This window comes from Mya arenaria, chromosome 7, assembly GCF_026914265.1.
Source record: "Mya arenaria isolate MELC-2E11 chromosome 7, ASM2691426v1".
Taxonomy (NCBI): Eukaryota; Metazoa; Mollusca; class Bivalvia; order Myida; family Myidae; genus Mya; species Mya arenaria.
This window is the reverse complement of record NC_069128.1, coordinates 19,220,393-19,235,677: the sequence shown is the minus strand read 5'-3', so window position 1 is coordinate 19,235,677 and position 15,285 is coordinate 19,220,393. Positions and strand designations below refer to the sequence as shown.

The window sequence follows — 15,285 nt, the reverse complement described above, 5'->3', positions numbered from 1 at the left end:
GCTTGCCAGAACCGTCTTAATCCTCAGGATTGAACATTACATGTTCTAACTCTTACATATATATATATATTAATCTATTAACCCAAGGCCATTCAAACAATTAGACATTGGTATAAACATTTAATTATATTGTCATTTTCGGTGTTTATAATGGCGTTGTATTTCCACGCAGTGCTAATGTGCATCTAAAAATACTTATGGTAATACCCAATAATGGAAATGACAAATAGATGATTAGAGTGGTGTTATAATTCTCCATTTTGTCTCCCACGAGAAAAATAAGCATTAACGATATGCTGCGTTCATTGAATGTTATTGTTTCCTAACATATGTACTGAAGTTGTATGATGGTTTATGTAATTTTTGTGTTTTATTGAACCATGTTGGAACGCTGCAGACGCTATAAAAAATTATGATACTTTTTTGTCAGGCACAACACATGAGTGAATATTAGCGGAAATGTTTTGTTTACGAATTCTGAGTTGTTCATGCTGCTACATAATTATACAATTTGTTATGAACCAGTCTGCGACGGTTTTAAAGATGCCATGAATTCTTTCTTTAGCTTTGAGAAGAGGCGGAAACAAATTATATGTAGTTAGGGTAAAATCTTGTCTAAAAACAGGTAGAGTAGGTAGAAGGATTTTACCTTAGGCCAAAGTCCGAAAAATACACCAACAGGGGCTTCGAAAGAATTCCCCCTTAAAGAAACCATCATACACCGTCAATAAATTGCGGACAGGAGAGACTTCAGTGTCAGACTACAGCATTTATTTTCTGAAGAGGCGTCTCTCTTGTTTCAGCACTATAAAAATGTCACAAACGCCATTGAACTTTGATGTTTCTTCCATATATAGCAGCTAAACATAACTCCCGAAACACAGAGCTACCATTATCTTGGAGTTTTAGACAAGCTGTGTTCCTTTATATTGTTAGCTCATTAAAAATGAGATATAATGTTACTTTGTCTTGGTGTTGTTCATCAGAGTGGAAGCATTGGTCTGGCTTCATTTGTAAACTTTGATCTTGGTAATGAGTGTCTTCGAAATTAGACTTTAGAATGAATATGCCCAATTTCTTACACTAGTAGTTGGCATCAAAAACTTTCAACAAGCCCTACTATAAAAAAAATTGAGCAAGCCCAAAAAGCATTTTACAAGTGCAGGGCTTGTAAGCTTGTGCTTATTTTGATCACTACCAAGATATAATACTTGTTTAAGAAATGTTAAAGATATTTTTATGAAACAATTAGTGTGTATATATATATATATAAGCATGGCAAGGGCCATAACTTGGGCATTTATAATTGTTTTGTTATGGTTCTTGATTGACTGAGGGAAACGAAGCCAGTTTACCTTTGACATCTTACAGGTGGTAGATTCGGGGAACAAGTTGAACATGAAGAATCGAATCAATCACTTGATGTTTACAGTATGGATATCATCTATAGCATAATTATACAACAATGCATGCATAATAAAGTACATAATAATAATGGAACATATACAAATACACGTTCCCAATTTCAGGCAGGGTAAACAATGGCCCGATCATTACGCAATACATTGAGACGATGTAATTATCTCACAACATATTATAATAAACCTGTTATACAATTGATCAATACGAGGACAAACATTCTAATATGGGGTTTTAATGAATTGCCTGCAAGAAGATAAACAGTGATCTGCATAAGTGGGTATTTAATGCAGAGGTATAAAATGGTGCAGTGCGGGGTAAATTGTTTATTTCAAAAGTGAAAGTAGATATTGGTTGATTGGTTAATATGTGACACTGACATATAAGTTCAAGGTTAACAATCACTATAGCTTGATATCCAAACAACCAAGCTTTGTAACGTGTACTTTTTACCTAAAAAAATCCTAGAACTTTTCTAAAACATAACATAAGTAATCATGGACAGCCATCAAGAACAGTTCTAGAACTATTTAATATGTTCTATTACAGTTCTTGAACAAGTCCTAAATATAAGAACTGATTTTCGCATTGTAAGTAACCAAAATGGATGATTTGTGGGGCAGAGTTATAATTGACAATGTGGGTGGTGAAAAAGATACAATATAATACGTTTAAATTACTTATTGATTAATAAAACCACCCTGTGACATTTTGGCATCTTCATACAGTGCTTTTTTCTTTTTTCTTTTTAGACCTTTTCATCATAATCCATGCTTTCATGTGGAATTATAAAAAAAAAGAATGCCTTTCATAATTTATTTCTAATTCTGTAGCACCAAAGGTGGTATTTAGAATCAGCCGGGAATGGTTATAAATCGTCTGAGTTTGAAGCCTCGAGTTGGTTGGAAACGAAATTTATTGATTGAATTTATTGCAACATATGGTAAAACATTCATCACATATAATACATCAATAACTCATTTAAAACAATTAAAAAAATCAGCTCAAGACTAAAAGTCCTGTTAGGCAATACAACTTTCATGAAGTGCACTCAACACGATGCTCATGACACTTTCAACGATGCTCATGACATTTAGTTAATGGTTGTCATTGCCATTAAAGGAGACGTTTACACGTAGGATGCATTCCTTCCTTTTTACCATTATTAGACTTGGTGAGAACCTTTAGCCTAAAGATATAAAGAATCACTAAAAGCAATATTATTTCCTGTAGCTTCCACCATTACAGCCATTCTTGGCGTGCAATTTTATGGTCACTGAATTTTTCAAAGGAGCCTTAATTGACATAATTTGGAACTCTTTTATACATTTTATGCTTGGAAATAGTGTTGTTTGACAGAAATGGAATCTATGGAAGTTCTTCGTCGATTTCAGGCAAGCTATGATATAGTTCTGAGACTTACGTTCGTGCTCAAGCTGAAATGTTGGTGCATTTATCAGACTAAATGATGATTTGTTAAACAACTAATAATAACCTTGTCGAATGACATCAATAAATATGCTTCTGAGACTAAAGTTCCCGCACAAGATGAAAGTCTTAGTGGTATTTTTGCAACTAGAAAGTATTTTTTAATTTTCCTGAGTTGGAAGTCCATGGAATAGTGAAATATTTTGAGTGTGTTTTTCAGACTGAGTGGTGTTTTTTTTAAAATAAACTAGATGTCATGACGTCTAAAAATATGCTTCTTAAACTAACATTTCTGCTCAATCTAAAATCCATGAAATTGGGAAATAACTGCCATGTCGATTGTCATGAAATGGTGGAATATGGCTGGTGTACTATTTGTCAGACTGTTGTTTTTTTTCAATCAACTAGTAGAAACTGCTGTTACAAATGTCATGACGTCTGAAAATATGCTTCTTAGAAGAACATTTCTGCTTGATATGGTTGAATATAGCTGGTGCACATGTTAGACCAAATTTGTTCACACACAGCAACTGTTGAAACAATGTGATTATAAGGCAAAAAATTACTTTAAGCCATGCAAAAATTCACCTAAAGCCATGCAATATTAGAATATGGCTGGTGAAGTTTTCCAACGGAATGGCAATTTTTTTAATAAAGCAGTTTATGGCTAAAGTCCATGGAATTATAAAATCCAGATAGTGTGTTGGTCAGACTGAATGGTGTTTTTTTTTTAAATACAGTTTTTAGCTAAAGTACATGGAATAGTGAAATGGTTTTACTGTAATAAAAAATTGCCAAACCAAGTAGTTTTTTTTAGTTTCTAGCTGAAGACCATTAAATGAATTTTTCACACTCAGAACGGTATATTTTTTAACATTTTTTTTTCTGAATTTCTATGTAATGGTTAAATGTTGGTGGTGTATTTGTCAGACCGAATGGTATTTTCTCGAACAATTAGCCATATTGTCAAAAAAAAATTTGCATTGTAAAATTTCATGACTTTTTAATAGTCACTATATATTTCACTTAATGAAAGACAAGACTGTATTAACAATAGCAATATAAGCTGTTATAATATCTCAGGGAAAAAAAAAATAACATAAGAATTTGAACAGCAATATAATTTTATTATAAGCTAAGGTTTGACTCATCACTCAGGCAAAAAAAATAAGTGAGTAATGTCCCTTGATTACCTTATAAAAACAAACAATTATTATTGTCGCCTGCTTAAAATGTGCTTTTGTTAATTATTTGATGTTTTGCATTTACGTTTTATATTTTAAGTGTTCCTTTAATACCTCCTCCTAAAATCCTATTGCATAATTTGCACTTAAAACGTAAAAGCTAATTTCACGCTTAATTGGTTAACAATAAATAAACATTCTTTCCCATTGTTTTATTGCAAGAAAAGTGAATAAAACAATTAAACCATTTTACGAAAACCTGTGAAAGAAAAACAATGGCTCGTCTAATTTGTAGCCCAAGTTTACTGACAATAATTTATACACCTTAACCGAATGTTTTGACAGTAAATGTGCTAGTATTATGGTGAAGATATCGTAAAATCTTATATATACATTGCATGTGACATTCCTTACATTGTTCAGATTTTCGGACTTGTTCATGCATTAGAGAATTGTGTATTCAAATCATTAGGTACAAATGATAAATACGATTGTAGTGTTATCACCTTGTTGTACATTGTTACATAAGTAAAGAAGTTTTGTTCCAATTCGCTATTCTGTTTTGTGAATTCAAGGTATACATGGATGGTTTATTTACCTTGTTATAAAACCTAGATAAAAGGGCTTAAACAGCCAGGTGAAATATATAGCTGATACAGACCAGTTGTTAAACTGGGAGGTGAAAAAGTTGTAAAGTTGTAAAGTCAATCTTCACATGTGACCCGGTTTTATCTAGTCTGTATACAGGGATATTTATATTTCGATCATGCTCATTCAGGTGATTGTACTTGACCCGTTTAAAGCTTTTCAAAAATTGGGATCTGATTAGACTTGTCAAAATGTGTTTGTATTATATTCAGACACCTTGAAGCTTTTGTGTAAATTTCCGATCACAGGAGTAATTATAAGTCTTTCATAACAAGTTACGGTGACTTCATTATCTTGAATGTGAGCTAATTGCGCAAGACGTAATTAAACAGTGGCTAGGAACAATATCAGCGAACATATGGACGATATTAAGATTCCTTGTCGGCTCTGTGGCTCAGGAGTAACTGTTGATAAATGTTGAAGATACTTGTAGAAACGAAGAAGCATAGCTGCATAGCAGATATCTATCGCAAGGAAGGATAGCGTTGTTTGCTTAGAATATAGAGGTATTACTAATGTGCAGAGAGCTTTGTTTTGGTGCATGGTCCCATAAAGTTTAGCTTGAAAGATTGAAGGATTACAAATTGGACTTCGATCTTGATGTTTGTTTTGTGTGCAAGCTCTACTGTTTATTTTATAGATCAAGAAAGTTTTATATAAAACTATTGTGTGCGTCTTAGGGTAACCAAGTGGAAAAAGAGAATTATAGTGCAGTTTAAAATAGAGCACTGTAAAATTACAGTTTTGATCGATGGTGTGTGGTATACAGCTGTCAATGCTTTTACGAAATTATGAAATTATACGTGATTAGAATTTCGTTTGCATAACATTTTGGCGCAAAATGAATCTAGGTTAACTAGATCAACGTCAGTGAAGTGTTTACAATCTCCGGACTGAAGAAATTGCGCAAGAGTTAACGTTTACGAAAACAGAAAATAAGATTTTTAGGAGATTTGGATAAACCAGGCTTGGATTTATGATATTTTGTTATTGTGTCGGAGTAATCCTATCCTGGACTTATTGTTGTATTTGATTGGGATTAAGATATTGGTACAGAAATATCGGTGTTATATACTTAATACAAGTTGAAAGACAATTTTTCTGCGACTTAAATTACCCAGAGAGTATCAAGTTTCAAGTTGTGCAGATTTTTGGATAGTTATATTGACAAAGTGGTCAAGGTTATATGTATGTTACATATATTACCTGGGCCAAAGTTTGCATAATTACGTAATGGATATATTGGAATAATTTTTATGTTGAAGAATATTTCTTAAGAAGAGAACTATCATTATTGTAAATGTTACTCAAAAACTGGAATATGAGCTAAAAAAGGAGTGTTTGTATTTTTTAATTGAATGAGAAGTTGTTTTGAAACTACTGTGAATTTGCGGTGATATTACGTGATTTTGTGACAGTAATAATGTATAGGTTTGAAATGATATAATGTACTTGTATTTGGATTGTTAACACGGTGTTGGATTTACGAGAGATATTATTCTTCGCTTGTGAAACCATTCTTGGTTTCAGTTTTGGTAAGATTATGCCTTATGTCATTTTGGGAAATACCATATTTGTCCTTTGAAGAAGGTGCGTTGTGTAGTGGACTTGCACTGAGTTTATATTTCAACATTTTTATGAGATTTTCTAGGGATCTGAACAAATTGCTTAAATCCTTGCTGAAAAATGTAGAAATGCAACTAATTTAGCTAAATTCATCATGTTTGGTTGGAGAGGGTTAAACTTGACAAGCATCTGGTGTGTTTATAAGGACAAATTAGGTAGACTGGGTATTTTTGTTAGTGGCCATACAAAAAAAAATGTTTGTATCCTCTGGGTAAATTTGAAATCAAAAGTATTGTTGGAATAGTTGTATCAATACTTGAATAATGAAAAGGTTTGTTTCTTTAATAATATATCACAAAATAGCATGTTTTTGGTACATGGATTTAATTAAGCATATTGACCACATACATTAAATTATGTAATATTATATAAGTTATTGATATTTTATTGAAGTTAAAGCTTTGTCCATTGAACAGAAATTAACCTTATTCTTCTCATAATTGTATCAAGTGTTTTTCATAATGCAAGAGGCTTTATTCTCAATTACCACGTTTTCGGAGAACTATCTATAATAAATAGAAAAAAAGTATTGAATTCGACATCTGTTTTCAGTTATTGATTAATTTCAAAACTATCTAGTATCAGTTATTTGTAGTGGACAAATTCTTGTTTAGGAATTGAATAAGACATGCAATTCAATATTAGCCGACAGCTGGCCTATTTGCAAAAAATGATAGTTTCCTTATTTATTAACCAGGACGGAAAATTTCCTTCCTGGTTTTAAAAGGAATTGAAGATAACCTTCTTAGTTGAAGGTCCATTTACTGAAGTAAGAAAACAACATTCAGGTTAAGTTTAAGGTGTTAAGTTCTTTCTGCTAAGGTATCCGACTTACAAATTAGTTTAACATGTCATTAGCAACTTGTAATGTTAAATTTTGATGCCTGGTGAAACTCGAATAAAAAAACAACATTTGGTTTGTGTTACCCCACCCAAACTACAAAATAGATGCCGACCCAAATGTTTTTAAAGTATATATATTATATAATTTATTTTATTCTATTTTTTTTTTTTTAAGTGTATGTTTTAATGTGTAGTTAGAAACCTTTAAACAGAAGATTTCTTTAACACCATTCTCCAATGATAATGTAAAATTAAGTCACAAGTGCAAATTAAAAGATGTTATGTATATTTGTATTTGTTTTCTTCATTTCAATTGAAATGAATGGTGGACATCATTTTTATGGCCTATTTTGCAATTTTTGAAGACCAAATTATTTGTTTGGTGTATTTTTTTGGTCTGATTTACACTCACATGATTAGTATAATAGATACCTTTCCTAGTGAGTTATTGAAATCAGCCTTTTGGATAAACAAGCCTGAATTCATACACCAGTGCTTGGCATTTCATATATGAGCAAACCCTGTGGTTATATGAGCAAGCCCGGAAACCATTTTACCATTGCAGGGCTTGCACGCTTGTGCTAACTTTGACCACTGCCTTATAACTTAAAGAGATAAATGCTGGGTTCTCACACAAGAGGTATTGAGTTTGACCCCAACCAGAAATCGTTACTTTACAATGGTCTTAAAATGAATATCTTTACTTGTTTAATGTGACATGAGGAAGACGACATTATATCCTTATATAAACTGTAACATGTAGCTGATAGTTTTCGTAGTCAGCCGAACTATCAATTAGTAATTAAATTGTCTACTTTAAATACTTTTATATGGTGCTCTGATCTTAAGGTTATGAAATTAAGATTGTTTCTCTATTTTCAGGTAAAGGAAAAGAATGAGAAGATGCTGTGTTCTGATTGGCTGCCTCATTTTGGGTTCTGTCTTCTTATTGGTCAGCACAGAAGACTTAGGTAAGACTTTACACAAATAGAGAAATTTTGATAATTGGCAGCTTCCTGAACACAATTTTTTATCGCATTATAAGAGTTGCTGCTTCAATATGTGTTTAATTGGTTGTCACATCATACTTGTTCACAGGATTAGTGGGTAGTTGGCACAATTAAATGTAGATCACTTCAAGACTTGTAGACTACTCAAGTTCTCCTCTGAAAACTCAAGGTGGCATTCAAAAAAGGAGGATGCTGGTTTAACATCTATACTCCTAGGTGCAAAGAGATACAGTTTTAATAGTCCTCTCAGTGTTATTATAACCCCTGCGAAAATGATGGCCAATAACCATGGACTACCATGGACTACCATGGTAGTTCATGGTCATATGACCATGGACTACCATGGACTACCATGTTACGTCAAATGGCCGCCCCACGGTATCACACCATGGTATTATACCATGGTAGACCATGGTCTACCATGGTTTGATACCATGCTAGACCATGGTAGCACACCATGGTAGACCATGGTAGCACACCATGGTAGACCATGGTCATAAACCATGGGGCGGCCATTTGACGTTACATGGTATACCATGATATATCATGAACTACCATGATATATCATGAACTACCATGGTAGACCATGGTCACATACCATGGTAGACCATGGTCACATACCATGGTAGACCATGGTCACATACCATGGTAGACCATGGTCACATACCATGGTAGACCATGGTCACATACCATGGTAGACCATGGTCACATACCATGGTAGACCATGGTCACATAAATAGGATTGACAACAAACTTAACAAAGATCAAAATCAGTGAAATGGAATTGTATTGATTAAAATATGTTTATGGCGTCATCTAGTTTAGCATGCCGAGTACTGTATTCTGTTGATATCCCATTTACATGTATATGAGAAGAAAAAAAATGTCTTACTTCTCTGCAATAGCTAACAACTTGTGCCAAACTTTGACTAGAACAAAATTATAGTATATATATATATATATATATATATATATATATATATATATATATATATATTTAGTATGATATAGGCCTCAAACTGTCCATTATGTAAAATATTGGAGCGTCTTCGGCGGCGGCACGTAGCGCCGAAGACCCTCCAATATTTTGCATAATGGACAGTTGAGGCTTATTAATTATCTATTACAGAATAACACATTTTTAACAAAAAGATCAAACCCGAAATGCATTTTAGGAACAGATCTTGAACAATTGTTCCTACAATATAGTTCTTAAACTGAAACTGTTACATTTCAAGAACTTGAATTGTTCCTGCACACTTAAAGAGTAGTAAAAGTACAGTTCTTGAACAGTTCAAGAACAATTCATGCACATTTCTTAAATAGTAGTAAAAGTACAGTTCTTGAACAGTTCAAGAACAATTCATGCACATTTCTTAAAATGTTCTTATCATTTTCTAGTGGTTCTTGTACACGTTAAGAATAGATCAAGTATGGATCTAGAAATGTTCTTGCATGGATTAAAATCTTGAAATCTACCCAGTACATTCCTGACTAGATGTGATAACAATTGTTAAACGATAACGTTTTAGGAACAAATCTTGAACAATTGTTACATTATAACTTTCTTGTTTAAAATGTCAACCACTATTATGAAAGAAATAGTCAACAAGAAAATTGAAAACACTTTCTTATAAGCTCCAGTTTTAGGTAACCAATTTCAATTCTTCATGAAAAGTAGATTACTTTTCTTAACTGCTTCTGTTTTACCACAATGAACATTTTTTTCATTTATGATTATGTATTAAAGTTACAAGTATTGCTCACATTTTACTGCGCTTATGCTGTATGAACGCAGTAGGGTAAGAAAGCAAATGACCCAAGATGCTCTAACATGCTTTATGAAATTTGCTCACATGCCCTACTGCGCTCTTACAGCATAGACGCAAGTTAAACTGTTATCTCTCCTTAATTATATCATTATATTTTTCAAACATGTACTTTTAACCAATGTGCATAAAAACATGGATAAAAAATTCAAACTAACACAGTTGATAAAGTTATTGTATTTAAGAAACAAAAAGTATGCACATGTACATTAATGGTTCTTAAAGGTAATTCTGGAGTTTAAATGCATATAGTTATTAATGACTTAATTTTTTGCATCAGCGCGCCAAACTCAGTTTTGTATTTACTGATAAAAGTTAGTCATACAGTTGTTATTTTGATTCTAGAACGACAGCGTATTAATTGATTCGCATTTATCATTTTCCATGTATCGAGCTTCTTTAGTCCAGCAAATTACTTATCCATGTCAGTGACGTCAAGCGTTTGATGAGAATAACATGAACTATTCATGAATGACAATTTGGACAAATCATGTTCATGAACTCCCACTAAGTTCATGAACTCCTGCTTAGTAAATGAACTTGACAGTTCATGAACATTATTTTTTCAAAATGTCATTCATGAACTAAATTCATGAATAGTTAATGTCATTCGACACAGGGTGATAATTTCATCATTACTACACATCCATTTATAAACAGTTTTAATTTCTTATGACGCATATAAACACAATTAGTAAGAAACCATTGAATTGCTCATTTCAGTCCTTGACATTTACATCTAGTCTCTGTACCCAGGTCCCTTTTCCTTATACACTTGATGATGAAACGCATCTGCGAAAAGATTTTTTGCAGTCATTCTTTGCATGATTGTTTTTGTTGAAGTGGTCTTTTCTTAACTCTGGAAGCCTTTCGTTGTCTGAGACTTTGACATCCATCTTCCAACCTGAAAAATATTTCTTTTATTTATTTGTACTGCCAACATTTTCAAATAACTAACGGCCAGTTGGTTATCAAATCAGTGCGAATTAAGATTTCAATGTTGCAGGTATATAAATTAATGATAGCTTATTTAATTCTTTCGAACCAAAGAGCTCAAATTTATTGAGTCTGATTTTTTTTTAAAGATTCTCATTAGTGTTTGTCTGTTACATATAAAATCCACTCCACACATCCAACCATATTGTTTTCAAAACCAGAATGAAAATCTTACCATTTGCTTTAAAAAATAGTCTACTCACTGATGGATTTGACAATTTACGGCTTCGAATGTTTTTCTCCTTCACTGGTTGATTCTTTTGAGGACTGATGATTTATTTGTTAGCTCCTTTGGGTTGGCTAAAATAGACGAAACAACATTTCAGACACTTAACCATAATTTGCTTGCATAGTGGTTATTTAAAAGGTCAAGGGTTGGCAGCGATGCAAAAGTCCATTGAAGGACCAAAATTTAAAAATGTTAAAAAAATCAATTTCTTCTTAGTTTTGAGGTTCAATATTTAACAAGCATGATTCATACCCATTTATCCATTGCAACATGAGGAGCTGTAATTAGGATTTGAGCATATTTTATGATATAAGATTTTATCAGATTTCAAATCAAAAAGCTATATTGTCTTTAAACAAAAAGAGTATATTTGTGACTGAGTCGAAGTTATTGAAACTGTCCAATCAACAATGTCTTTGTTTTGATTGCAGCTATATTTAAAAAGATATTAACATATTTGTAACCCGGAAATGATCTCTCATCCACTACTTTTCATTATTAACCTGAAGAACTTTTTTTTTTTATTTGACAAGATATAATAACGAACTCACAACATTGTTAAATAGGTAGTCTGGAGCATTTTGACATGAAAACAAAGTGATAATGTCAACAGACTTTTTAGAATAAATGTGAAAGTTTTTTTTTATAAAAAATATTAATATTCTATTGTAAAATTTGTTAACTCCCTACTAACATGTCGCCAAAAATATATGTTTCACTCCCCTAAAAGATCGTTCCTCAAAACAATAAAAACTTTTTAAAGGTTTTAGTTTTTGACCTTCCCCACCCACTTTTGCATCGCTGCCGGCCCATTACAATTGATCCTTTTTCTCGACAAAAATAGCTTACCAACGTTAAGAAACAAATTTAAAAGCTGCTTTAATATATATATATATATATATTAAGTATTAGCTGAACGCTAGTCAGCAAGCATTTAACTGTGTTTCTACACAAACGTATTTCGTATGTTTGTCGCGAAAATGTATTACAACAAAACATATTTGCTCATTACTTCAAAATGTTGCTATGTTATTTTAAACAATAATATTAGCGTAAAAGATCGTTATAAACGTAACTGAATTATACTCCTTACATCGCTTGAACTTACCTTAAATAAACGAAACAAGACATCAGTTTATTTGGCGCATTATTTCGACAAAAATGGCGGGCGTTCGAAACTATCTCCGCCAGTGAAGAGCGTTTCTTCTTAAATGCGTAACCGTTAGAATATAGTTATATAGCTACGTTAGAATATGGCTATAGTATTTTGTAAATATTATATTTAACCGGTTTAACAACTAATTAACCAGTGTTGACCACAGGTGCTCGTCACATTGCCTGGATACAGTAATTTTATATAAAATAAAATATTTTTTGTATATTTTTTTTATTTTTAATTTTTTTTTTTGACAAGATAATGAATATATGTCATTTTAAAAAATATTCCACATTTTTCATGAAAAAAGTTACTAATAACTTGACAAAATCTTGACAAAAAATAAATAAAAAAATCTATTAAAAAAAAATATATAAAAAATATAAATTATCCATGGCACCTTACATGATACATATGATATATGTGGTGCTTTAATTAAAATAAATTTAATTTTAATGTTCATGTTATTTTGATATGGAATTTTCTTTATGTTTGTTATTTTTTTATTTATAATCTTTGGGTTATAACTGGGCCAAATGTGTTACACTAAATGCACCAGCCAGTTGTAACCACAGCTACCTCAACTTCCTGCCTGTTGCTGATGCAACTACTTGTTTTTGTACAAGTTTCCTTTCAAAGACATATGCAGAACATTTTAAGAACTTGCCATGTTCATAAGCTGTTCCTATGATGTGCCAAATTGTTTAAAAAGAACATTTCAAGAACATATTAAGAACATAAAAGTTCATAAACTATTCTTTAAATGTGCCAACTTGTCTTTATGAACAGTTCAAGAACATTTTAAGTGCAAACACTATTCATGAACAGTTCTTATATTGTACTAGACTTTAATATAGAACAGTATTAGAACAACAATAGTCTTTAAAAAATTCAAGAACTGTTCTTAAAAAGTATTCTTGAACTGTTCAAGTACAACTGTTCTTAAAAGTGATCAGTTACTGTTCTAGTACAGTTTTGCATAGTTCTTGAACAGTAATTAAACACAAGAACATCATTTCACAGAGGAATGGAGCATAGATGCTCGGTAATGAGCAAATGCTCTATTTCCCACAATGTTTTCAAAGGTTTTCAAATTTGGCATTCTTCCTTTCCAATAGATATTCTTCCTTTCCATCAGATGCTTTCGTTGTGGATGAGTCTAAAATTAGCAGAACAGCTGGTAAAGGGTTAATACTGAAACACAACTTCTGTTGTTGACAAGTTGTGTGTTTACTAAATATCAGTAAAGAATAAGACCACATTTATTAAGTTGCTATTTCTGTTATTTACCAAAATCAACAAATCATTTTTAGACTTATCCAAAGTAAAGAATTAGATAAAAAAAGGATGATGGTAGACTATGGTAAGCTGTCACAGTGGCTGACCATGGTCAACCTTGGTGTACCATGGTAGACCATGGTTGAAATGGTGACTCTCGGAGTAAAACTTTTGTACCATGGTCTACTGTGGGTTTTTTCACGGTACTTGATGGTTGACCTTCAAAAACCATGGTATACCATGGTGATCTTTTTTTGTACCATGGTAGACCATGGTCGACCATGGTCAAACCATGGTATACCATGGTGATATTTTTTTGTACCATGGTAGACCATGGTCGACCACGGTCGACCATGGTCGACCGTGGTCCAGGCAATGATTTTCCCATGGTACTTGATGGTTAACCATGATAAAACATGGTTGACCGTCAAAAACTGTCAAAAACCGTGGGGACCATGGTCGACCATGGTCATTATTTCGCCGGGGAAGGGCCGTTTTGGGGCTGACATTTGGCCCCATTTCCCTCCTGAAAATGTTTATATTTAGCCCATACCAGGGGTAAAAAATCCCTTTTCTCATTTTTTTAGGATCTTTGAACATGATATGAATCATGTTAGTATTTTCCCCTTTTGGCCAAAACAAAGCTATTTTTCTCCTGGCAAACATTTGCCATTAAACACTGCCTCTATATAAGTAATGTTAAACATGCTTTATTGAGCCTAAAGTTTCCCCAAACTGTCTTATGATTAGATGATTTGATCAATTTTATCAACATTGGAGGTAACATGAATGTTCTAATTTGACATAATAGTGCAACAATCTGGTTTGTCTTCCTCATAAAATATTAACAAGGCTGTGTTAAAGCCCATTTTAAAATGCTGTTAAGAGTTTCAATGTCTTTGAAGCTTCTGTTGTAGAGTATTTAAAAAACAACATCTGTCTTATTTCGAATTCAAAACAGATATCTCAATTCATCACGAAATGAGTAAGAAAATATTTAAGACATCACAACACACTCACACAGCCTTGTTTACAAATGAAATTTGTTTTTAATAGTTCTCTTGGAATATTAAACATAATGAAGCCTGGAGGAATGATTCAACTGTTATGGGTGCTTTTCAAAATAATGAGGCAAAAGTGTGACATAGGGGTTGAAAATCAAACCCAGTTTTCATGATTGTCACCTATTTTAAATGAAAGTAAATACTTCAAATTACATGGAAATAACTTAGGGAAAGTATCAGGAAATACAAATAAAAAAATATTTTGACCTTAAATCCAAATATTGCGAACATTTCTAACAATATGGGTGATTTATAAGTGTCTTATGACAAGAACCTAGCATAAATCAGATGCTTTTTCTGAATTTTATAATTAGTAATTGGTACCTGTGTGTAGTCATGTGCACAATAACTCAGTTGTTTAAGAAATATAAAAAAAATTAACACATTTTGTCTAAATTTGAAACTAAAAATAAATTGTTACCTCACAAAGTTTTTGCTGTAATTAAAACAAGAATCAAATAAGGGAAAAATCTACATATACGTACCTCACCTTATGTATCTTTATAGACCACATACCAAATTTCAAGAATGTATTGTAACTTACAATTGCCAAATTTTTCATTTCAAAATTAAGC

At 32.2% G+C, this 15,285-nt stretch overlaps 1 protein-coding gene across 6 annotated transcripts in view; it reads left to right on the top strand.

The window, feature by feature from the left end:
- The window catches only part of LOC128240810 (epidermal growth factor receptor-like), a 159,531-nt gene that overhangs the window by 61,919 nt on the left and 82,327 nt on the right, over window positions 1-15,285 (top strand). For 5 of the 6 annotated variants that reach the window (XM_052957705.1, XM_052957704.1, XM_052957707.1 and 2 more), the window contains exon 4: window positions 8,031-8,119. In XM_052957705.1, the coding sequence (XP_052813665.1) occupies window positions 8,044-8,119 (76 nt within the window). In that variant the 5' untranslated portion in view covers window positions 8,031-8,043. Of the gene's footprint in view, window positions 1-5,167; window positions 6,215-8,030; window positions 8,120-15,285 lie in introns of those variants that run through there. The other variant, XM_052957706.1, reaches the window with a different exon arrangement.